Here is a 24074-nt window from a genome sequence, read left to right as displayed (position 1 = left end):
CCCTAGAAGCTAGTTTCAAACTGCAGGCCTTTCCTGTCCAGAGGTACTCACCAGCTCTCTTTACAGAGCTGATAGGATTTCTCCTACTGTCTCCTCTGATAGTTTTCCTCAGGCTTCTCCATACTACTTCTTCTAAGCCCCAGTTCAGTGTTTTGCCTCTGCTCTTCTTCATGTAGGCTCCTTTCTAACCTGTAGAGATCTCAAGCCTTCCCCCAGAGAGAGAACACTCTTGGGTAGCTTCCTTCTTATACTGCTCAGATGGTCTCCTTATAGAGTTCAGCTGCTCCATTACTAATTTGGCTGATGAGGCATCACTTGGAGCACCTAATTGCTCCAAAGTGTAGTTCACAGGGCAGTGGAGGGCAAGTTAGGCAAGTGTTGTGAAAAACTTTGGGACATATCAATGTGTGAGTATTTGCAGTTGTAAACAAGGTTTGAAAATATTTGTATGTAGAATGTAGACTTCCTTTTATTTCTCTTTTGATACAAGTAAGTCTGGCACAGGATAAGCTGTAGCTGTAAATATTTAGTTAACATAATTACGGTTTGTGGCTCAAACTCACCAAGGTGTAGGGTGGACTTCAGAACCACTTTCATCTTTCCATGAACTGCAGTATTTTGTTTTAATTACAAGCCTAGTCGGAAAACTAAAGAGAGGTTGTTTTTGTATAATTCCTGTAGACCTACGTTTCTCTCATAATTTATACTTAAATTTTGTGAGAAGTTGATTTTTGGCTTAACAGGAATAAAGCTGTCCTATTGATTTTGTTTATATATAAAATAATTTTGGTGCCACACCCACTGAGGTTGAACTATGATTTCTTAGACATTTAAAAATATGTAATTGACTATACAATGAAAACCAAGTAATAATTAAAATATGCAATAACTTGGAAGTCATTTATTAATTTTTCTATAGGAACATTCCTTTTTTCCTTATGACTTTAGATCAGTGGTTTTCAACCTTTTTTTTTTTAATTTTTGGACCCCCTAAAAAATTTCAAATGGAGGTATGGACCTCTTTGGAAATCTTAGCCATAGTCTGCTGACCCTCGCTGACCACAGGATGAAAACTGTGTTCTATGATAAAGACAACCTTTCGCAGACCCCTTAGACGCAAATCTGCGGACCCCAGGGAGGCAGGAAACCACTGCTTTAGATATAGACTAAGACAATCTATATATAGGCCCTGATTCTGCATCCTGTGACTAAGGTAGAATTTCATGTTTGCCGGGATCTCTTCTAGCAAATCCTGATGCAGGATCAGGCCATAGACACTAAGTTAATTATTTGTAATGGTTGAATTTTATTCTGAAGAATTCAAAAATGACACCCAGAACAAGCACAGTATGTTCTAATTGTTCTAGCCATGATTTATATTTGTTTGTTTGCAGTACATAATATCACATCTTATAATGTTGGTGCAACTTTTAAAATTGTAGATGATATATTATCATCCAAGTTCTCTGTGTTCATCGATATGTCAAATTTCTATTAAGAATTTACTTGTAAAAGATATACTATGTTTTATTTTGGTAATCTGTTTTTTCTGCACTGGATTAACGATCTGAGGCAGCAGTAAAGTAAAACCTGCGAAGAGCTACATCAGCTATGTCATGTTATACTGTAACTGTATAATAGATGTGTTTCCTGTTAACTAAAACCATCCCAGGGGCAAGGTGCTTTTCTAAGCAATATCAATGTGTTTAATAGTTTTATTAAGGCTTCTTTCAGTTTCTGATTCTATTTCAATCCTGGCCTCTTGTACCTTTCTTAAGTTTGTCTGCCTGTCAGATCACAATTGCAGGGAAAGATGTAATGAAGCAACAGAATAGCTTATGCTGAAGACACAGGGCCAAATCCTTCAGTCTTGCTGATTTGCCAAGGTAAACGCCAAGGTCCCAATCCTCAATAATGTGAGAAGCCTGTACCCATTGGGGCTACTTGCCTAAGTAATGACTACTCACAGGAATATTAGTTGCAGGATTGGCCCTGAGTAAGGACTGCAAGATTTGGCCAATTTATGTAATGTAATGTAAGCATTTTGGAGTATATGCTCCTCTTGCTATGCATGTTAGCTCCCATTGTTACACACATTTGAAAAATCCTGACTCATGATTGCTGTAAAAAGTTACGGGGTGACTCAGATTGTTATCGTTTACCTTCCGGAGGCTAAAGTACTTGGGTTTGGAACAATATTAACCAGCTGAAACACTGACAATAAGCAAATGGGGCATCCTAATTGACTGCATATGAGTTCAGTAAAGGTATCCACTATCTGTTGTTTGTTTTTTTTTCCCCCTAACTTGGCTCTGTAAGAATATTTCCGTAATAAAATTGCTGGATTTGTATACAAGTCAACTTCAAATACATCATAGCTATACTTTAATACGGCTGACATATTTACATAGCATAGGTATATTTTGCCACATGGAAGCCAGGACTGCCTTCGTGGAAGCCCCACCTCTTCGTACTGCCTCCTGCTTTCCACATTAATAAAGCAGAATGGTTATTAACTAGTCTTGATGCCATTTCCCCACCACCACCACCACCACCCACTGCCACCATTCCCCAACATTTCTATTCAGGAAGCTTCTACTAATCAGGGTGGCTAACGCTCAACTAGCCAGCATTACCTGAAGGGGTTAAGGGGAGAATGATGCCATGGAAAGAGGCTTTCATGCATTCCCACTCCTGGAGTTGATTCCCTCAGGGTGAGTGTGTAAGGGAAGCATGCTGATGAGCCAGGATTCAATCTTTGTCCTGATCCACAGACAGCTACTAAGTATTCCCCTTGGCTTGCAGAAGTGGAAGAGAGTGTTTAAGCCTTGATTTATTTCTTTGGTAATTACAGAGAAGTAGTCAAAGTTGTAATATTACTGATTTCACAAAAGAAACATCATCAAGCAGTAAAGATCAGTTTTATTGACTTCTCAAATGATCTACATTGCAGATTAAAAGTAGTGAAACAGGAGTAGAAACAGCTGTTGAATGATTTTTTTATTAATGTAACACACCAATGTACTTGCATAGTGGTGTTCATTAAAATTTTTTAGAATGACCTATAGTATCCAACGTGGCACAAAAAAATTATCACTTTTTTGTCAATGCTGCCGTTAATTAAAATCCTCACCTGTGGGGGGGTCATAAGTGGTTAATTCAGCACAAATATAAAAAACATTTTATGTCAGGGTTTCCTGTTGTCTGTCAAACTTTTCTTGGGTGCCTTTTACTATATTAAATGTACAAAAGTGTAGTGAAAAATGTATCAAACTCATCAGTAGCAGATATTGCTAAGTGCGGAGGAGTCAAAAATAATTATCATTGAGTGACTGTCTTCCTGTAAAGTACCAGTAACTCAGGTTAAATCCCCTTGTACCTTTTAGTCACAACAGTGCAGGTGATGTTTTAAAAGAGGGAATGGAAAGCCCTGGTAACTTATGGACTTGTAGGAAAGACACAGTTAAGCTTTTGCATTTCTACAAGCAAAAAAAAATTTTTTTAATTACTGAATAAAGGATTCTGAATGTTTTGTTCTAAAATCAACAGACTGGAAACAGGCATGTAAATGGAGTTGCTTTTTTCCAATTTTTATTTTACATTCAATTTTTCTCTCCTTAAAAATAAGGGATTGAGCTGATTAGTGATTGTGTCATGACTTGTAAGAATCGTATGCGCTTAAAAAGTCATACTGTAAGACTAATGAATGTAAAGATGATTAATTTAAAGCTATGGTTTTGCCTTAATGGTTCAAAAATAAAATATTTTTAAAAATTGGATCACAAGTTTTAATGGGCAGTGCATCACGAATGGTGTTTGATTTTCTTGGTGATAAAAGACACATTCAGAGTGATCACAAATGTGTCCTGTATTTTTAAAGCAAACATCTTTACCACCCTCTGCTGACTGCATCTAGCACTCAGAAAGAGCTGAAAGTCCAGACTGGGTCCCTCATTCTGTAAACACGTTTTTATATACACCTGAATAACTTTTACAGGTAAATAGTTCTGTTTTAAACTCAGTGGGACTACTTTCTTAGCTGTTCACGTGCATCAGTGTTTGCAGGGGTCAGGGCTTAGGTTAGTATCTCATGAAGCTTTGTCAGATAAAGACTGATAGGTGTCACTGGAAAAAATGTGTTCCTTTGCAACATCCTGCAACACTACAATAGAATTGGTTTAATTTGTAATAGAGCTTTGTCTTAATGGTTTTTCCGTCTCCGAGCTTCTGATATGCAAGCCCCACTGAAGAAATCATTTAAATGCGTAGTGAGTAATCCCACCGATTTCAGTGGTGCCTCTTGTGTGGAGCTGAGCATACAAACAAATGTTTGCAGGATTGGGGCCCAACTCTCTCATGGTAACATGTAAAGAATACATGCTGAGTATACTTATTACAAACACCACTTATGCACTGTGAGAGCAGTTTTTATAAGAATAATATCAAGAGTGTAATTACAAAAATGCTAAAAAACTTTAAAAATCACCCCCTAAAGACTGTGTCACTGAGTTTACAAAGGACAAATTTCACGTTGCTGGTAATGTGCTGTTCTGTACTGTATGCAGCAAGGCTGTAGATTACATTCAAAGGCAGACAATTTTTGAACACGTGGAAAGCGCTAAACATAAAAAGAAACAAAAACAAAAGGCTGAAACAGTAGGGCCATTGACAACAGTAAAGAAACAATGCCCTGTGATGTGAGCATTCCAACTGGAACACTGTGTTCAACTGATACCTATGTCTATAGTGGTTAGGGAAACTAAAGGTCAGTGTTTCATTTTAATTGTGGAAAAATATGGATTTGTATGGGGTTTTTTTAATTGAATTTTTTTTTAATCACTGAAAACTAGGATCCCTGATCATCAGTTCACTCCTGGGAAAGCTGGAGCATTTATTAGTTAGGAAAGAAGCATGTTGAAGAGAAAGCACTGAAGAGGCTGGAGAAGCATGCTGCTGCTCCAACCATGCAGTGATGAGTGGTGGTTGACAGCCTGTATGTGCTAGTAAACTTTTCCTCAAGTGTAATATAAAGAAAGGGTGGGATGTGGATGAAAAACATATCTGACAAGAGATGGGCTTAAGTTAGATCTTCATGCTAATGAAGCACTTAATGATGCTCTCCAATTTAGGCCTCACCCCAGCACTAACCTGGCAGGTGTATAGCAGCATTCTTGTTCATGCTGCATTGGGCCTTCCTTGTTTAACTCATCCCCTTTTACTATGCTCTATGTGCAAAACACTCTGCACCTGTGAGTGCAGGGCCAGTGATGAAATTTACCTGTTAATGATGTGGTGTACCAGAAGATGAACTAGCTTCTGTTTAAAAACTTTGGGATTTTCATATTACTCTCTTTTATCCCAGGTACTACTGACAATTGCTTAAAAAAAGGTTGGGTTGATTGTGAGCATGAGTGTTTAAAACTATTATTTCAACATGTCTAAGATGATGTGTGCTTTTGAAGCCTACATTCAAGACAGCAGCCTTTCTTTTCCCTCATCCACCCCTTCTGTTTTAAATGCAGACCAATTTGTGTTAAAATCACTTTGTTTTAGGGTTTTTTAGAAGGACCCCTTCTCGTACTAAATTACCATCCACTTTCATATAAACTGATAGACACCAATACATAATTACTATGTATTTTTTTTAAACAAGAAAAGTACATTACTACCTCCCATCATGTATCTCTCTCTGCTTTTTGCACTTTTAGTGTTAGATGAGACTTAGTTATCCGCCCAAGATTAGCTACAATTTTCAAAACTTTTTTTCTGGCTGTAGACATTTAACATACATTTGAAATTTAAAGTGCTCTATTTTACATTGTGGTAAGTTTAATGTCCCCGATCTGTTTTTTCTGGATGGGAACACCTTCTGTTAGTAAAATGTTCACGGGAAACATTGCGTTAAGAAGGAAATCCAAAAGGTTAAGTTCTGGCCTACACTCAAGTGTAGATAATGCAAAAGCATGTACGTTCTTTGATCTTGTTTGTGTGATGCCGTAGAAGTGTGCAGTGCTATTAATCTATGCAAAAGCAATTTTTTCCCATAAAAAGCATATAGCTCAAAAGATTGCAAGCTAAGCTGTAAATAAGTCCTGCTCCTGCAATTGATCAGCAAACATCTTTGTCTAACTGGAGCCCTGCTGCATTCCATGAAACTCCATACAGCTCCAAAGGTGTCCACACACAACCAGTTCCAGGACTGTGGGAGACCTAAGAGTCCAATCCTATAAGCCATATTCTTGTGAGTAGTTGAACGGAGTAGCCCTTGGACTCTGTGTTTGTTTGTTGTAACCACCTGACTTCAGCCTTGCAATTTATTCACCAGTGATATTGTTATCACAGCAGAAGCCACCCTCATATCATTTATAACAAACAGGTACTGTAGTGATCAGAAAGGCCCTGCTGTCTAAATTACATTTCTTTAGGATGACTGGACACTACTGTTCCCACAAGCAATGTGGAATTGACTAGTACGCTTTTAGTTTAAATATCAAAAGCTGTTTTCTGTTGGACTAGATGGCTCAGAGGAATAGTAATGAGATCTGGAGTTTGACCTCTAGGCCAGTGGTTCTCAACCAGGAATCTGGGGCCCTCTTGGGGGCTGCAAGTTTAGGGAGTCTGCCAAAATAAACCCGACAGCAGGGCCAGCGTTAGACTTACTGGGGCCCAGGGCAGAAAGCTGAAGCCTGAGGCTTGACACCCAGGGCTGAAGATGAAGCCTGAGCAACTTAACTTTGCAGGACCCCTGTGGCATGCAATTGCCCTGCTTGCTACCCCTTAATGCCGGCCCTGGCTTTTAATCTACTGGATATGCAGAACAGTAGTAGTTGTGGCACAGGTGGTCCATAGAATTTTTATAGCATATTGTGGGGGTCTCCGCAAGAAAAAGCTTGAGAACCCCTGATCGAGGCCACTAGCTAAAATCTGGGTCAGCACTGAGTGAAAGTTATCTGACAATTGTTTAATTTACACTGCATGAGTAAGTGGGTAGTCCAGCACTCTGTCACATTAGTCAATGTAGTATGAATCTGCAGCCCTAGCTGATCAAAATATTGCACTCTGTGTCCGTCTCTCTAAATATTCATTCAACACTGATCTCAAACAAATTGCCTGGTACAGCTAACTCCAGTCAAGAGTTAATTATTTTGGCAAATTAACCATTTACTTGTTATAAAAAAAGCTTCAATCAGGTTAAAGTTCACATTGACTTTAATTTTTATATAAAATATCCCATGCAAGTAAAGCAAAATCAATAAAGGCCATCATTTCAATTGTTTAAACTGTCACAGCCTAATTTAAATCTCTCTTGAATTTCTCTTTAATTGCCCAAGACAGGCAAGGGTTAATCTGACAGTTTACTGGCTGAACTTTATTATTTCCAAGTAAATCATACTGTCCAGTCAAGATCAAATAAATGATCTGGAAAGCATTATCTTTTTCTAATTTGTAAAGGAAACGCTGCACCCAGGAAGGAACCCTTTCCCACTCCCCCACGCAAAGGATGTTTCCACCTCATTGGAAGTTGGAGTGAAAAGTGGTTGCAGTCTTGTAAGTATCGGCTGATATGTTCCATTGCAAGTTTAATGCCACACAATGACTTCTGCAAGCAGATATAGTCTTGACACAATGGCCTCCAGACAACATACTTTTCTATGAATATCTGTTCTGATATGCTCTGTGATCTCGTGCTGTAGAACAGAAACTTAGGGGGGAAAAGAGTCAGGAGGCATCAGGTTCTTTGTCGACCATAAGCTTAATGAAGTGATATTGTCAAGTTAACTGTTATGGGCCAGATTCTCAGCTAGTGTAAATGGTCTTCAGTCGAACTATACTGACAAACCAGCTGAGAGCATTGCCTGTATTTTTAGTAACACTTGCAAGAAAATGGCCAACACCCTAGCTCATGAAAACTGAAAAACTAAAATTCTGACCTATTTTCCATCCTTTGTGCTGTTTAATATTTGCATTACATGTAACCTGGTCAGTGACCAGAGGCCTGGCTGCTTTCCTCTCTGGTTCTCCTGCAGCAGCCCAGTGCTGGAGTACCTGCATTGCAAACACTGCATGGGAATGCCTAAATCCAAACTAACTTAAAGCACTGACATGAAAATACTTGTACTGGTAGTAAATTGCCTAAACATCATTGTTACAAAAATCTACATTTTAGGGCAAACAAAAAAAACACAACCCTCTGAGCGATGTCTCTTCCAGTTGCTTTTAATTTAAGTTCTTGCACCTGCTTTTTTGGAGGGGTTAGGATTTTGAATGAGACTTCCTTTTATTCAAGTCGTGTCGTATTTCCAAAGGAAACTCCTGTAGGTTTTCATTAACGCAGGGGAGGCAGAACCTTTTTGAGTAGAATAGACTACATTCCTGTAAAAAGAAAGAAATTATATACAATGTAATTAGCAGTATAGAAAAATGGAATTGGTTACATTACAGCTTCTCTAAACAGTGTTTTTCAACCTTTTTGATCCCAGGGACCAGCTTGCTGCCATCCTAATCTGTGTCAGGGAGACTTCAGGGACCAGCATTGGTCCATGGTCCCGTCATTGAGAACCACTGCTATAAACCAGACTTTGTATTCAGTGTTCTCCCTCCTCCATTCAGCTTATGTAGCTTCCTCACTAATGGGGAGATCATTTCTGGTTCATTCAGCAGGGTAGGAAGCCACAAGAAGCTTTCTCCCGCCAACCCCCATTAACGGTTAAAGGCAATTGCAGTCCTTACACATTGCTACAAAGGAGGTTATGTGGGAGACCATTTCTTATGAAAGTGCCTAGCTTTACTGCAACTTCAGCTGCGCCTTGGTCCATAGCCCACTACAAAATGTACTATTATTTGTACTGATCTATATGCTTAGTGTTGCTGGGGACACAGATCCAGGTACACAGATATTGTGGTGGTGAACTCCACAGAAATGCTTTATCAATGAACAATGGAATCTAAAACATGGATAATTTCACAATTGAATTAAACTATTTACCACTGCCTTCTTAAATTAGTTCTTTGGGGGGGAGAAAAAGGTGATATTGAAGCCACAAAACTCTTGTATCTAAATTGGAGTTGGCCATGTAGATTGCTTCTGCTTGAGTTTTTGCTGGGGTACTGCCACATCTGTTGTGAATAAGGCCAATGTTTTCCCTGATTCTATTGTGCAGTGACTCTTGGATCCGGCATATTAGCCAATGCTGTAGGCCCAAAAATGTTGATCCAGTTGGCTCTAGCCAGGTACTTGTTATAAAGGAAGAGGTGAAAGCATAGCTGGGATATTTTAATCCAATTTGCAAGTTTGAAGACAAGGTTATTAATGACAGGTTTCAGAGTAGCAGCCGTGTTAGTCTGTATTCGTAAAAAGAAAAGGAGTACCCGTGGCACCTTAGAGACTAACAAATTTATTAGAGCATAAGCTTTCGTGAGCTACAGCTCATCCATGCATCCGATGAAGTGAGCTGTAGCTCACGAAAGCTTATGCTCTAATAAATTTGTTAGTCTCTAAGGTGCCAAGGTTATTAATGTATCTGTTTCTCTGCTCTGTAGTGGGATCACAGTTTATGGTTCTGCTGGTGTAGACCACTAGGTTCCACCTGCGATTCCATGCATGGAGCTGCATTGGTATTGCTGGTGGATTATTCTTGGGTATAATGGATTATGCTTCGGGGATAATGAAGACTATGCCTTTACATGGTTTCCTTACAGATACTAAGTAAATCGGTTCTTTCATGCATTCAGTAGTGAGACAGGTTGGTATCACTTTAGGACACACCTATATCTTGGAAAGCCCCATCTCTTAGACATGGTCTGAAAAGCTATTTGTTATACCATCTAGACAGCCTACTGCCTGTTTGTCCCTGGCTGCTCTTCATTCTTTATAAGGGCACTGACAGAGTGGTGATTTTCAGTTTTTAAATTGGCGCTGCTATTATTATTTCTATTTTAGTAGGTCACAACTGGGATCAGGGCATTGCTATGCTAGGCATTGTCCCTTCATATAGCAAGAGACAATTCATGATCTGAAGAGCCTACAACCTAAGCAGACAAGAAGGAAGCATTGTATCCCCTTTTGGAGATTATGAACTGAAGCCCACAGAGATTGAGACTTGCCTAAGATTACACCTGCAGTCTGGGGCAGAGCTGGGAATTGAACCCAGGCTTCCCAAGCCCATTGCTTTAATCACAAGACTCTGCATTGTACTTAAGTCTTCTAAGATGTAGACGCTGGGTGTATTCAAGATCTCCTTCTTTGATGTTTCTCCTGCTGGGAGTCAGCAGTCCATTACCATCTACGGTTTAAGGATCCCACTATCATGCCCCCACTCTGCAGATAGTCAAGCCTTTGCTGTGGTGAGCATTAAAGAGCAAAATTCACTTCCCAGACCTTCAAAAACATCTATATCTGTTCAGCTTGCCCTCTTTTGCAAAATACCCTTAAAATAACATTGACCCCTTGGCCATATATTTATCACTTCCTCCTTTGGGATGTATTGGACCCCAGAGTTTTTAAAACTGCTTTCTTTGCATGGCATTATACACCGTACTGAAATACATTGGCCAGGGATGTTTTAAGATATTGCTGTTAAGTTACACAACCCACAACAGAGTACAAATAACTCCTCTGCTGGTTTATTTTGGATTGAAACAGTCTAGGGAATCATCTATGCTCAAGCAAATGCTTGACTCAAACCAAGTATCTCACACAGTGCTCTCAGTATTATCACTCGTATAATGTGTGCTTTGAATCACATCAGAGCAAATGACCTCTGTGAGATTTATGACTAGGAAAATAGATTAAGGTAATATAGTGAACACCTTGGCTAGTGAGTATATTCAGCCTGTATTGCTGAAGTGAAAAGGAAAAAGCCAGATGAAAGTGAACCCATTATTGCCTGATTAAATTTAAATGGTATCTCCAGACTATCTGAAGCGAAAAGCTGACAGACATATCCAGACAACGGAAGCTAGCAAATTAAATCCAGCATTTTTGGTCTCACCTAAGGGGAGCCAGGTCCGGTTTTGCCAGATGTTTCTCTTGTCCCATTGCACACTAACAGAAGAACTGAAAGCAACCTGCTATTATTAAAATGTTGTCCTACATACTGATCTGCCTATTTACCACACTGCCCCAATGAAGTGTGGCTTTCTTTAGCTTTAGAGGTTTATTAATCCACTGGGATGAGCACAAATGTGGGAGCCACAAACTCCTGAGCTCTAATCCTAGCTTGGATTCCACATATGGCCTAGGGCAAGTCACTTAACCTCTCCATGTCCTAGTTTCCCCTACATGAAAGAGGAATATTTACCTATCTCACATGGACATCAAAAGAATTAGTTAGGTAACATTGTAAAAGTTCTACAGAAATGCTAAGTGTTGTTGCTAAATGCATTTAGTAACCATCTTCACACATTTTGCTCTATATCAAGTCAGGCCAGTTTGGTAGGTATTCCCAATTCCTTGTACATTTGTGGCCCTGATCCCACTGATTTAGCTGTCTTTCTTTTTGCCTGTTCAGGTTAGCTATTCAGGTGGGCATGTTTCTTGCTGTCACTGTCACAGGTTTTTGTTAGGAAAGATACTATCTAAGAAAATCTTGAAAGCTCATACAGAAAAAGGTGCATGATCTACTAGTTGTCAGAGGGTTGTGGTCTTTTATGAAAATTAGAAAAGGCTTCTAACAGAACACTGCTCATGGCCCAAATGCACTGCTATGCCCAGATGAATTCAAACAGTTCATAAACTGCACTAATTCTTTAAACTTACAGATGGTAGCTCCCACTTTCCTATTAAGAGTTTCAGAGTGTTTGGCTGAAACTCCGAATCCGTGATAAATTTAATTGGTGGAATTGAAAATACCAGTTGAAAATATTATGCATATCAGCTGTTAAAATATCCTGAATTTAGGGATGTAATCAGTTAAGTGTGCCTGATTTACTCCTTTGCATTGTTAAAGAACTCAGTGGCAGATAAAAGCTTTAAGGGTTCAATCCATTTTCCACTGAAGCCCTCAAATGGCTCAAGTCTTCAGACGAAGAAACAAATCTCAGTTTGTCATCTGATAATTCTCTGATTTCCATAAATCTAAGCAATGGAAGAGAATTTAAGAAGGGGAAATAAAGCTATCAGGAGAAAATCTTAGAAAACTTGTAGATGTTATGACTTAATGTTTGCCCCAATTAACATAGGGAATCAAATCCATCCCTGGTGTAACGTCTCTGAAGTCAAAGGAATTATATTTGAACTTGACCCAGTGTTGCTGGCCCAAATGTATCTATGCTACATTCCTGCAATATTATCTTGATCAATGCAACGTAAAGGAATTTGGCCTCACTATCTTTCTCCTATAGAATATTCTGTATTTTCCTCTGCTTCCCCAACAAATGCTGCCTTGCATCAGAATTTGAAATGTCTCAATTGCCCATTTGTGCTATCATGCCATACCCCAATCTCCGCTCTGTCTCCTGCCCCAGCATGACTCCTACATTAGGGTGTGCAAGAGGGGCAACTGAAAGGACTTATGGAGGCACTATGCTGTGGCTGCACAGGGAGTGGGTCAAGTCCAGCAAGCTGTGGTACATTCATCACCCCTATCCATTGCTGGGGCAGTAAAGAGGAGGTAGAATTTGTCCCATGGTTTGTTGTAATCGCAAAGGTATCTGAAGGTTTGGAAAGAGATATACGACTCCCTAGCACTTCTACTCACTGAAATAGCGCTTCAGTTGGGAGTGTGAATTTCATTCTTTTGTAAGCATAATCTGCAGCAAGTTTGTACTCATTCTCATTTAATACATGGAACAACGTTTATGAGCGCTGGCAGGACAAAAAGGCAGCTCACTGAAAACAAAAAACAAACAAACAGACTCTTTGGTTCTCCCCTGGTGCTGTTTGATCTTTCACCAATAGGTCATTGAGACTGGAACAAAAATGAGAGCAAAAAAATGCATCATGTATCACATGTTACTTACTGTGCCCACACACACCCGTCTGTTACACAAACTGCACTGAGATCCAAGGATAAGGAATTTGTCCTTGTCAGGGATGAAAGGATCTTTCATGACATAGCTTTCTTCCAGGAGGCTAGAAGAAAATAATTCCATGCTTTAAAAAACGCATTTCAACTTGTGTCTGTTTTTTCCACATGAAGATCTCTTAGCAACCGATTCTTTATTATTGCCATAATAGGTATTCTACACAACTTTTAACCACATTGTTTTAACCCTCATATTTATTATTACCTAGCCAAATTAAACACCTCTTCAGTACAGTCCTTTCAACTGTGTGGTTTTTAATTTGGAGTCTGTTTCAAAAGTTCTGCATTTACATGTAAATGCCTTTTCCACTCCTAGCTATGTCACTCTTGTAAACTTAAAATTCAAACTCTCATTGGTAAGAGCTGGGTGGGGGTTTTTGTTTTGTTTTGTTTTTTGTTTTGTTTTTGAGGGACCAAAAGATTCAAAACATTTTTTTTTTAATAAAGTTAACAGTAAACAAAATTCACAAGCCTTCCCTGTCCCCTCTCTTCAGTGCTGGTTTGGCAGGCATCAAAAAAGTGCTCTAAAATACTCTTGTTTTAACTCTTACCAACTCAGGCTACACTGTTGCTCAAGAGCAGAGGTCGGCAACCAGGGGCATGCAAGCCGATTTTTACTGGCATGCTGCTGCCAGCTGGGGTCCCAGCCACCGGCCCCACTCAGCCCGCTGCCTGCCTGGGTGAACGGAACCCCAGCCAAGAGCAGGCTGAGCGGGGCCGGCAGCCGGGACCCCGGCTGGCAGGAGCTGGCAGAACCCCAGACCAGCAGTGGGTGAGCCGCTGTTGGTCTGGGGTTCAGTCTGCCACCCCGCTCAGCCTGACGACGGTCTGGGATACCCGCTCACCTCGCTGCTGCTCTGGGGTTCCAGCGCCCAGCCCCCTGCCAGCCGGGGTCCTGGCCTCCGGCCCCGTTCAGCCCGCTGCCAGTCTGGGGTTCCGTTAGGGGGCCCCTGTAAATATAAAATTTATTACTGGCATAGAAACCTTAAATTAATGAATGTTTGGCATGCCACTTCTCAATGGTTGCTGATCCCTGCTCAAGAGTATTAAGGTGATGCGTTGCCTTGGGCTTCCAAGGTGCTCCAAGTGGCTCCTCAATGAAGTCAATTATGTGTCTGTTCACAGCCTTGCAAGACTGGCTCATTATTGGACGAGTTTGATTTAAATCAGAATTAAATTCACAGTGAAATGGACAACAGAACAAAAAACCCCAAAATAGTCTTATACCCCGATGCTGCTCTTTTAATGCAACCGGGAATGTGGGGGAAGGGAGGTGTTTACTCAAACACTGAACTATCCTGGAATTTAAAGCATTATAGCTGTTGTTTCTGGGTAGAAAAGCTGGTCTATAAGCCTTGTGGGCCACTAGGCCACAAAGGATTAATTACACCTAGGCAAGGCACTGTATATTCATGAAGACTCATTTACACCCTTAACATAGAGTTTATTTGATGCAAATCCTGGTCTTTGGGCACATCTTCTGCTCTACCCTGAATTTTGCCCAGCTTTCATTAAAAATAGTCAGCAGAACAGAAAAACATGAACAAGGAGAGTATGGGGAATAACTTTTTTGGTTTTGCTTCCATTTCACTGAATAACACAGTTTTGTCTTCACACTCTTATGTCCCCATTGCAAAAACATGGTTCTTAGTTCTTTTGACTAGAGGGAGACTAGAAGCCTGCTGGAACTTGGATTCATATATGGGGACCATCCTGATGAGGCAAGACTGTCTCCCATAAGTCATGGTCCAATGCCAGGCCAAGCTGGTACTGATCAACAGTTGTTACCATTTTACAGTGTGCTCAACAATCTGGCCTCAACCCAGCCAAGCACTAAGCATGTACTTAATTTTAAGTCCCATTGACTTCAGGGCCTCTGCCAGGTAGTCTCATTGACTTGGATGGACTCCATGGATCTACTCATGTGCTTGAAGTTAAGCACATGGGTAAGTGGTTTGCTGGAGAGCTTGGCATTTGGCAAGATTGAACTCTGACTGCACAGTTGTTGGGCCAGACTGTATCTACCTGTTCTAGCAGAGATTTGTCTAATTCAGGCAAATACATTTCTAAAGATCTTTAAGTTATATATTATATGGAAAACTATTTAAACAACCCTACAAAATGTAGTTTACCACATGCATTTAACTCAGGCATTAATTAAGGCACAAATTAGTTGATATACAGGTCATTTTGTGCAATATTGCATCATTCCACAGTGTGAGATTTCTAAAATCCAAATACATTCAATGAGAGCTACCCCAGAAGAGATTGTACTTACACAACAGAATGAGTATTTGGGGGTTTCTGCCCATAATAGCTGAATGGGGCTGTTAGCCCACATAGTTGGCATTCAAAGTTTCCTTTCGGCTGGGCTTCTTTGTGGGAATCCATCTATAAAGCCACATATATGAAAACAAATCCTTTTAGATTCAAAATGCAGTATTGGGAGCACCCATAAAGGTAATTAAACTGAATTACTCCAGTAGTCCTGTCTAGCCTCACCAATATCAGAGGAAGAATTTTGGATGGTAGCGCAAAGGGCCTAAAGAGTAAACATCAAAGGGAGATCCTCTTTTTACCTTTTCTCTTCTCTTCACACATTGAAAACCATTTATTTTTTATTATTATTTTAGGAGCAGAGGGTATTAAATAGGTGCTTACAGCTAGGGTCCTAAATCTGTATTTAGGCTCCTTCACAAGTGGCCTGATTTTTAAGTGCTGTGTCCCCCATTAAAGTAAGCATGCTGCTCATTTAGGGCTTAGATTTCTCAAAGCTGCCTGAGGATTTGAACAGCCTAGGTGTCTAAATCCCCCAGAGAGCTTTGCAAATTTCAGCCAATGTGCCTAAAAAGGGCTTAAGGGGCCTACCTTTATGCACATGTTTTTCAAAATCTTGGCTAATCAACACTAAGAACTGTGTTCTCTGTAGTTCCTATTCACATCTTTCCGAGTTTTCAAAAAGCTCGGTTTCATGCATGTTATAGATTGCATTCTGATATAATCAGACACATGCAACCAATTTTAACACAAGTACTGAATATGTGCATGCACCAAATTAACACACATCCACGAACAAACACCTGGCTACTTAGCTGCACACAAAGTTGCCTGATTTGTATGTACAGATGCACAATTCCATGGGCACAACTATTGTGTCATATTTGAAAGTTATCAAAAATGAGTTCTGTTTTTTCCAGTTTCCTATTACCAACCCCTAACCCTTTCAGGTCCAACAGCAGTACCACCTTGTACTGTGACCCTGTCAGATCTGGGCTGCGTCAGCAACTGAACGAGACCCTGTCAAAGGGTATCTGCTCTCTGGGGATAGACTTATCCCAGCTTCCCTGGACTGGAGTAGGCGAGTCTAGTCCAGCTAATTAAAGAGAGCTGGGCTCCATCTGGGCTTATAAAGGGCTGCTAGTGGGCAGCTGGGGGGATAGATCACAGTGGAGAGGTGTTAGCACCTGTGGTAGGTCCCTAGAGCTAGGGGCATAGGGAAGCAGCCCTGTAGATCAGTGGTTCCCAAACTGGGGTTCACAGAATGTCACAGGGGGGTTGCCAGAAAAATTTCACTAATGGCGGCCAGAGGACCCCGGGCTTTGGAGGCAGCAGGTGGGACCCGGTTGCAGGGCAAAGAGCCCGAGCCCCAGGGAGAGCAGGGCCGGGCAGTTTGGGCTGGCAGCCCGAGCCCTGCCCCCATCAGCAGGGAAGTCAGCAGCCCGAACCCCAGCGCTCCGCACGGGGCTGGCAGCCCAAGCCCCAGGGAGAGCGCAGCCAGGCAGTTGGGGCTGGCAGCCCAAGCCCCGGTGGTCAGCGGGACCTGCAGCCCGAGCTCAGTTGACCGGGGTGGTCAACGGGGTCCAGCAGCAGCAGCCCCATGAAATGCGGAAGAAATTTAAACTTAAATCCCTGGAAATATTCATTTTTAGGAGGGGGTTCACGAGATTTCACAATTTAGTGAAAGGGGTTCGCGGGCTGTTAAAGTTTGGGAACCACTGCTGTAGATGCTACCCCAGTGAGGAAGCAGAGCTGACTGAGGCTTAGGGTTACAACATGTCTGGTTTTCAATCAGAAATACTGGTCAAAAGGGAACATGTACGGTGTCTGATCAGAAGTACTGACTGGACACCAAATGTCTAGTTACTGCCTGCAGGGATGCGGGAATAGGGGGATACTGCCTGCAAATGCCACTCCCAACCTGCTCCCTGCTAGCTGGGGGTAGGGACTGGGAGGGGCCAAGGTGAGGTACAGAACAGTGAGGGGGGGCACCAGTTAATCAACCTGTGTCAGTCCCTTCTCAGCCAGGGCTGCCTCCAACCTGCATCGCCTAGGCAGGTAGGCTCCATGTCTGCTCCCAGGCTGGCTCTGCAGGCAGCAGGTGAGTCCCAGGGGAGGGGGAGTGAGTAAGTGGGGGAAAGGCCTGTAGCATCTGGTTTTAAGAAATTGCAAAGTTGGTAAACCCGCTGAGGCCAGGAGGCTGCTAGGAACTGGAGTGCCAGAGACCCCTGGGAGGGGTGGCCCTGAAACTTGGGCCAAGAATGGAGTTAAGACTGTGTTCTGGTTCCCCCTCCCCAACCTCTGTTTAAAGACCCTCCTCTTCCTAAGACTCTCACCTTGATGCTGGTGGTTTGGACCCTTCCTTTGGGGTCAGTACTGTAGGAGCTTCCCAGCAAAGTGTGAGGGAGCCCTGGGCTGCTGGAGGGTCTATTTTTAGATTAATTATGAAGGGGATCCTGCCCACTTGTCATTAAATAGCACATGACACTTTCCAAAGAAGGAAGGGGTCCGATTCCTGCACTTGCAAGGATCACAATGGACTGCGGTCAAGGAGACTCCAACCAGATCATAATGCAGGTTTGGGGATTTAGTGTGTTAATCTCAGTCTCCTGAGCAGAGTTCACTTCAGGAACAGCCTCTCTCTCATTCCTCTGTAACTAAAATTCCCCAGCAGTTTCAGTTGTACAGCCTATTTCTCACTTCATACTTGTCAATGCCTGAGGTGACTTCATCTCTGTGGGAGCCCTCTAGATCTTTTCGCTTCCTCAGGGTGGAAGTGAGACACTTAAAGTGCTTTGAGATTTTTGGATTAGATCTGGGCTGCGTATATGCAATGTATTGTTTCAAGCAGAGGTTCTTAAAATCAGCTATGTACAAAATGCACTTAAAGGATCAGTTGTGAAACCTGCATTTTAGATGACCAAAAAACTCATCCATGTGTAATTAGTAGCAAAACAAATACATCCCTGTATCCAAATGGGAGTATTGTAGGTTTAATTTGGTGAGCCAAATTGCAATCATTCAAATGGTGGTAAAGAATGCACAGTGGGCCAATGAAGATTGTTTGAAGTAAGGCATTAAATAAAATCAAATTACAGCATCTATGAGGGGTCTCACAGATTGTGGAGTGTGTGAGTTCAGATTAAAAAACCAGATAACTCAGGGTTCTGAACTGAAATAGATTAGATACAGAAAGGAGTTGCTGGCATGTAGAATAGACATGGCTCAGGGACTACTAAAGGGAAGGAAGGATTTATATGTAGAAACATTCCTGGCTACAGCAGTTGAAAATCATGTGATCCTGCCTGTGAGGCAGTGACTGGATTAGGTGAACCTATAGTGCTTCCATTGGACTCAAAGCAATGAGACACTTACATGAAACTTGATGTAGCTGATGCAACTGGAACAGCATTTTTCCGGAGTCTCATACCCTAACCAAGTGTTCTCTAGTATTTTCTCAGTGCGGTAGACTGAGAGGCCATGCTAACAAATTCACTATCAGGAAATAGTATTTTCTCTCCATGCAACACATGAAGAATGAACCAGAAACCATTCCTTTGCTGGGCAGGACACACAGTCTCAAAGCTTCAGAGAGCTCCCAAGGAGGAATAACATTTAAAAAATAAACCCTTTGTAATCATTACAGGTGAAGCAGTGGCCTAAAGTGACTCAAAATCTTTCAGGGGTTGGTATCTGTTTCCTCCTTTAAAATGCCCACATCCTCTCAGACAATGGGGAATTTCTGAAGAAGCACCATGTTCCAGTGATGTGTAATATTATCTGGCAAGTTTGTGGTTAATGGTAAACTTGTTAATATTGCTCATTTACAGCTTGATTCTGCAAGGCACAGAGCATTTTAGTCCTAAAGCCAAAGCACTTAAGCACCTACTAACTTTAGGCATACGAGTACATTCATTGAAATGAATGCAACTACTCATGCTTAATGTTAAACAGATGTTTAAATACTTTACTGGATTGGGGTCAGAGTGCCCAGCACCTTGTAGCATCAACCTACAAGTGCGGTTAGAAACCTTGTGGGGGGGGGAATACCCCGATGCCATGGTGATGGTGGTGCAATATATATTTTAATTCAATACCAAGAAAACATTTATAATTAAGACACAGTTTAGTCTAGTGATGGGATAAGGGAATGTTCCCTTGACTGATGTATGGTGTGGATTTGGATAGATGGGTCTAAATGCAGTTCTCTCAGAGCTCCTAAAAACTTCTGAGCTGCTCTGCTTGGAGCATTTTGTTAATAAGATTTTAAAGCATGCCAGAAATAATAAATCACCATTAAATGGTCAGGGTCAGCGATGGTAAGGAATCTGACTTTCTGTGCTTCTGTTCTCATTAGCCCAGGTCTTTACAATGTGTATTTTAAGCACTGACTCTTGATCATTCATAGGACCCCTCAGTGACTGAAGAGCTAGAGAAACTATACAATACACATTGTTCCCGCACAGATAATCAATTTGATAGGGCGTCAAGAAAAACCTTGCACCAACACACCTTTAAACATTTCAAATTAAGTCCCTTTCGGGGACTTGGTTTTCCATGCAGGGTGTTCTCATATTATTTAGAGATGGTGATGACCTACCAGAACATTTAGGGCCTAATCCTGTAAGGTGCTGAATGTCCTCAACTCAAGAGTGCAGGAGCTGCTCAGTACCTTGTAGGAGCTGGTCCCTGGTCCATAGCCCAGCTAATGCAGAATTACTCTGGAGTGCTTTGTCTAACCCAAAAATCAGCACTGGGATGCAATCACCTCCCTTAGAAAGCTAATCTGTTGTTCAATAAATCTTATTGTTAAAAGCATTTTTCTGTTTCATCCATTATTTCTAGTTAATCCACTCGGAACAGTTCCCTCCCTGCCCTGCTCCTTCCTTTTGATGCCATTCAGGTACTTGTAGGTCATTTCTTTGCTGTCTCCCTACCTCTCCTATATGAATACAGATCTTCCTTTCACCTACCTTGATTTAGGGTAACCAGTTGGCCATTATTCTCAATTCCTGACTAAAGTGTAGCCATCATATGGCTTTCACTTATCCTTTCACTCCAGGAGATCATTTCACGGAATTAAATCCTCCTGTCTCCCTCTGTCTGACTCCCTGAGGACAGGAGGATATTTCAGTGTTGCTATCCATTATTCACTTGCAATGCACAGCCTCCCTCTAGCTGTTGAGTGTATTACCACAGCTGCCCTAGCCCCACTACTTAAAGAGAGCCTGTGGCTAGCCTTAAATCTGTCTCCCAAGTGGCAACATGACATGCAATCCAGAGCGCCATCAGACTAGCCCTGAAGACAGTCAAACATGAAAGCAAGTGCGGTGACGGAAAAATCCTAAGAATCTTTGAATATGCACCGTGTGTCAAGGGGGTTGGTAAAATATGCTATCAAATCCTTTCCTTGAGTAAAGAACTCTTTAAACAAGCTACAGCTCAAAAATGAGTCTCCTTAGATGCTACGGAGTCAATCTATATATTTCTTTAAGATTTAACAAGGAAAAGAGAACGTCAACATTAAAAAAAGAAATTGGATTAGGCAGGCATCTCCGAGAGAGAGTATATATATACTGAGAAGAATTTCAGTGCATCATGAGGAGGATTCCATGATGAGCCTAAATGCTGCCGCATACTGTAATTAAGTGGTGAGTGTGTACACAGTATATGTACCTATGTCCTCTAGTGGCTAGAATCAGAATTGCGCAACTGTGTTTTATTGGCTCTATACTGTTAATAGGGATTCTCCACTAGCTCAAGTGTTTGTCCCCTCCTCATACCCATCAAGAGTGACAATTTTAAGGGAGGCACGTGATAGGAATGAGAGAGAGAATAATCCCCATAACTAAACATGCTCAGAAGATTCTCAGCATGTTGTACAGCATCTCAGGTCACCTCCTTGCTTGAACTGATTTTGTCCCTACTTAAGTTAATTTAGGACAGCTTTGTTAAAGTAATTTTCCTGGTGGAAAATAAGGTTGGAATGGTCTATCACAGTGCTTGTTCTCTCCTTCCTCCAGGTTACCATTTAAGAATAGTTACAGTGGGCCACACAAATGCAGAAGTACCACTGGTCTTAAACATAATCTAAACTTAACACTTTCCAAACTGCAAAAATCATGGTGTGATTTTTTTAAAGCAGAAATATGCAACAAGAGAGAACATAAAGAGTTGAGAAATAAGAAACTGGCACTGTTAAAATAATCTTGGCAAGCATAAATTATAGCTCCAGCGATGTAGAGTACGTGTGTGGATGTTATTAAGCGGTTGCTATGAGACGCCAGATCTCCTCCATAGTTAGAAAGAAGTTCAGAGTTAGCATATAGAACAGATTGGCCCTTTCCATTAAAATCTGCATGAAATAGGTCTCTGGTTTGCTTAACACCATCCACTAAGCAGCATGGACTGAGTTACAGCTGAAAAGCTGCTCAGTTAGTTAAATACACATAAGTATTAAAAAAAAAAAAAAAACCTATGAAAAGTATTTAAGGGGCAATAGTGCCAAACTCAAAACGCTGAAAGCCAGGAAATACATAGCAAAGTTATATCGCTACATATACAGATTTCCACATACACCCACCCCCACTAATATACCCCATCAATTTCCCTAGTACATGACCCCTATTCTAGTATAGCCAAGCACTCTAGCATGTGAGCTAGGAAACTTACTCTGCTAGTCTGGGTCTCAAATAGCAGTGATCAATCCCATCAGGATGTTTGAGGAGAACACAGATGTTCTCTCCACTCTAACTTTTGAGTTTCCCTTTCCTGGGGAGAAGTCTGGAAGTTTGGGGTTCTTGAACAAGCATCTCAAAGCCTTTGTGAAAAGTCTGCCAGAAGGATTTGTAAATAGGATGGGAAAAGTTTGCAGCAAAACATCAGTCATTCTTTCAGTATGGCTTACAAATGGAGTACATCCTTCAGCCATGGACTAGTTACTTCAACACATGCTGAGCTAGGATATGTCTAGCCTGCAGTCACTAGGTGTGACTGCAGCTCAAGCTGACCTACCCATGCTAGCCTTTATCCAACTAGCTCAGGTCCTGGGCCAGTAAAGCCAGGGCAGTGCAAGTTTCATCATGGGTTAGCCCCAAGAGGCATTATCCAGGTTCTGGGTTTGTTTGCACAACCCATGCTGAAGCTCATGCTGCCATGGCTTCACTGCACCAGTACCTGAACTCACAAGATTAAAGCTAGATCCAGTATGTCAGCTTGAGCGCCAATAGCACCCAGTGATGTAAGGAAAGCCTCTGTTTTCCGTAGCCACCCACAGAACCCATATAAGAAGCCCCTCATGTTGTGAATTTTTAAGGTGCTCTGGATAAAGCACTTGAATGCCCTTATTCAGCCCTCTGTCAGTGTGCTTAGCCAGTCTGCTCATCTAGGGGAGGTTCTTCTCCCCAGCCCTCATTTTAGGGATCCTTTGAGCTATTTGGCCTGGGACAGTACACAGGCATTACGGTCCAACTGCTTGTTTCAACACCAGTTTCTTGGGTGTTGCTGTCAAAAAAAAAAAAAAAGAGCCAAGTCTGACAATTTTCCATACTTTACTGTGTAACCTAGATAAGATGTAAAAAATAAAAGGAGTGCTTGTGGCACCTTAGAGACTAACAAATTTATTTGAGCATAAGCTTTTGTGAGCTACAGCTCACTTCATCGGATGCATTCCGTGGCAAATACAGTGGGGAGCTCATGAAAGCTTATGCTCAAATAAATTTGTTAGTCTCTAAGGTGCCACAAGTCCTCCTTTTCTTTTTGGTAAATAATGGGTCTCCATGAGCAGGAGAGCAAGAAATAAATCAATCAATAAAAATAACCAGAACTGTTCCCAGGACCAAGAGTTGGGAAAAGAGGGAGATATCTTGGGCCCCTTGTTTAGAAAATCCTGATAGCTCTATGGCTCTTCTCTTATTCAAAGGTGCCTTTTCATCACTTACAGCAGCCTCCCATACTGACAGAGGTCTTCAGCCTGCTAGAATAATGTTACCCACAACAGAGTAGCAGCCGTGTTAGTCTGTATTCACAAAAAGAAAAGGAGGACTTGTGGCACCTTAGAGACTAACAAATTTATTTGAGCATAGGCTTTCGTGAGCTACAGCTCACTTCATTGGATGCATCCGATGAAGTGAGCTGTAGCTCATGAAAGCTTATGCTCAAATAAATTTGTTAGTCTCTAAGGTGCCACAAGTACGCCTTTTCTTTTTACCCACATCAGTATCTCTTACTAAAGGCACTGGAAAAGGAGGACTTGTGGCACCTTAGAGACTAACCAATTTATTAGAGCATAAGCTTTCGTGAGCTACAGCTCACTTCATCGGATGCATTTGGTGGAAAAAACAGAGGAGAGATTTATATACACACCCACAGAGAACATGAAACAATGGGTTTATCATACACACTGTAAGGAGAGTGATCACTTAAGATAAGCCATCACCAGTGGGGGGGGGGGGGGGGAAGGAGGAAATATACGGAGTGTGTCAGAATCTACATTAGGAACCCCAGGTGCTGCTGCTTGTTCAGGCTGGGGCACTACAACTTAAAAGGAATATTGTCCCTATATACATGTAATGTTTTAAAAATAAAACTTACCTTTGCTCCTAAAAACCCGGTGGAAACTTAAGACTGAAATATGCCTGCAGATTCAACAGACCCCCCCCCCCCTTGCACGGATGCAACTCGCTGCTGCGTGGCTGGCTGCAGCCAGCATCTGAGCTGCACGCTTCCGGGTTCACGGGCACTACTCGTGATGACATCGTAGGCTCAGGCACC

General features: G+C 41.6%; 1 protein-coding gene across 2 annotated transcripts; it reads right to left on the bottom strand.

The window, feature by feature from the left end:
- Positions 1-5987: 5987 nt before the first annotated feature.
- Positions 5988-24070, bottom strand: CDPF1 (cysteine rich DPF motif domain containing 1). Of its 2 annotated transcripts, XM_038412046.2 has the most exons (5): positions 23895-24070; positions 15304-15416; positions 13871-13975; positions 12961-13072; positions 5988-8373 (listed from the first exon to the last, which is right to left on the bottom strand). In XM_038412046.2, exons 2-5 carry the CDS (start codon positions 15414-15416, stop codon positions 8254-8256), a joined length of 450 nt encoding a protein of 149 aa, XP_038267974.1. In that variant the 5' UTR covers positions 23895-24070; the 3' UTR covers positions 5988-8253. The 2 variants fall into 2 exon arrangements, with proteins under 2 accessions (XP_038267974.1, XP_038267983.1); XM_038412055.2 differs by lacking the exon at positions 13871-13975 and having other exon boundaries at positions 23895-24064.
- Positions 24071-24074: the final 4 nt, after the last annotated feature.

The sequence above is a fragment of the Dermochelys coriacea genome, chromosome 1, assembly GCF_009764565.3.
Source record: "Dermochelys coriacea isolate rDerCor1 chromosome 1, rDerCor1.pri.v4, whole genome shotgun sequence".
Lineage (NCBI taxonomy): Eukaryota > Metazoa > Chordata > Testudines > Dermochelyidae > Dermochelys > Dermochelys coriacea.
Note: the sequence above shows the minus strand (reverse complement) of the source record. Positions and strands in the feature narration are given on the sequence as shown.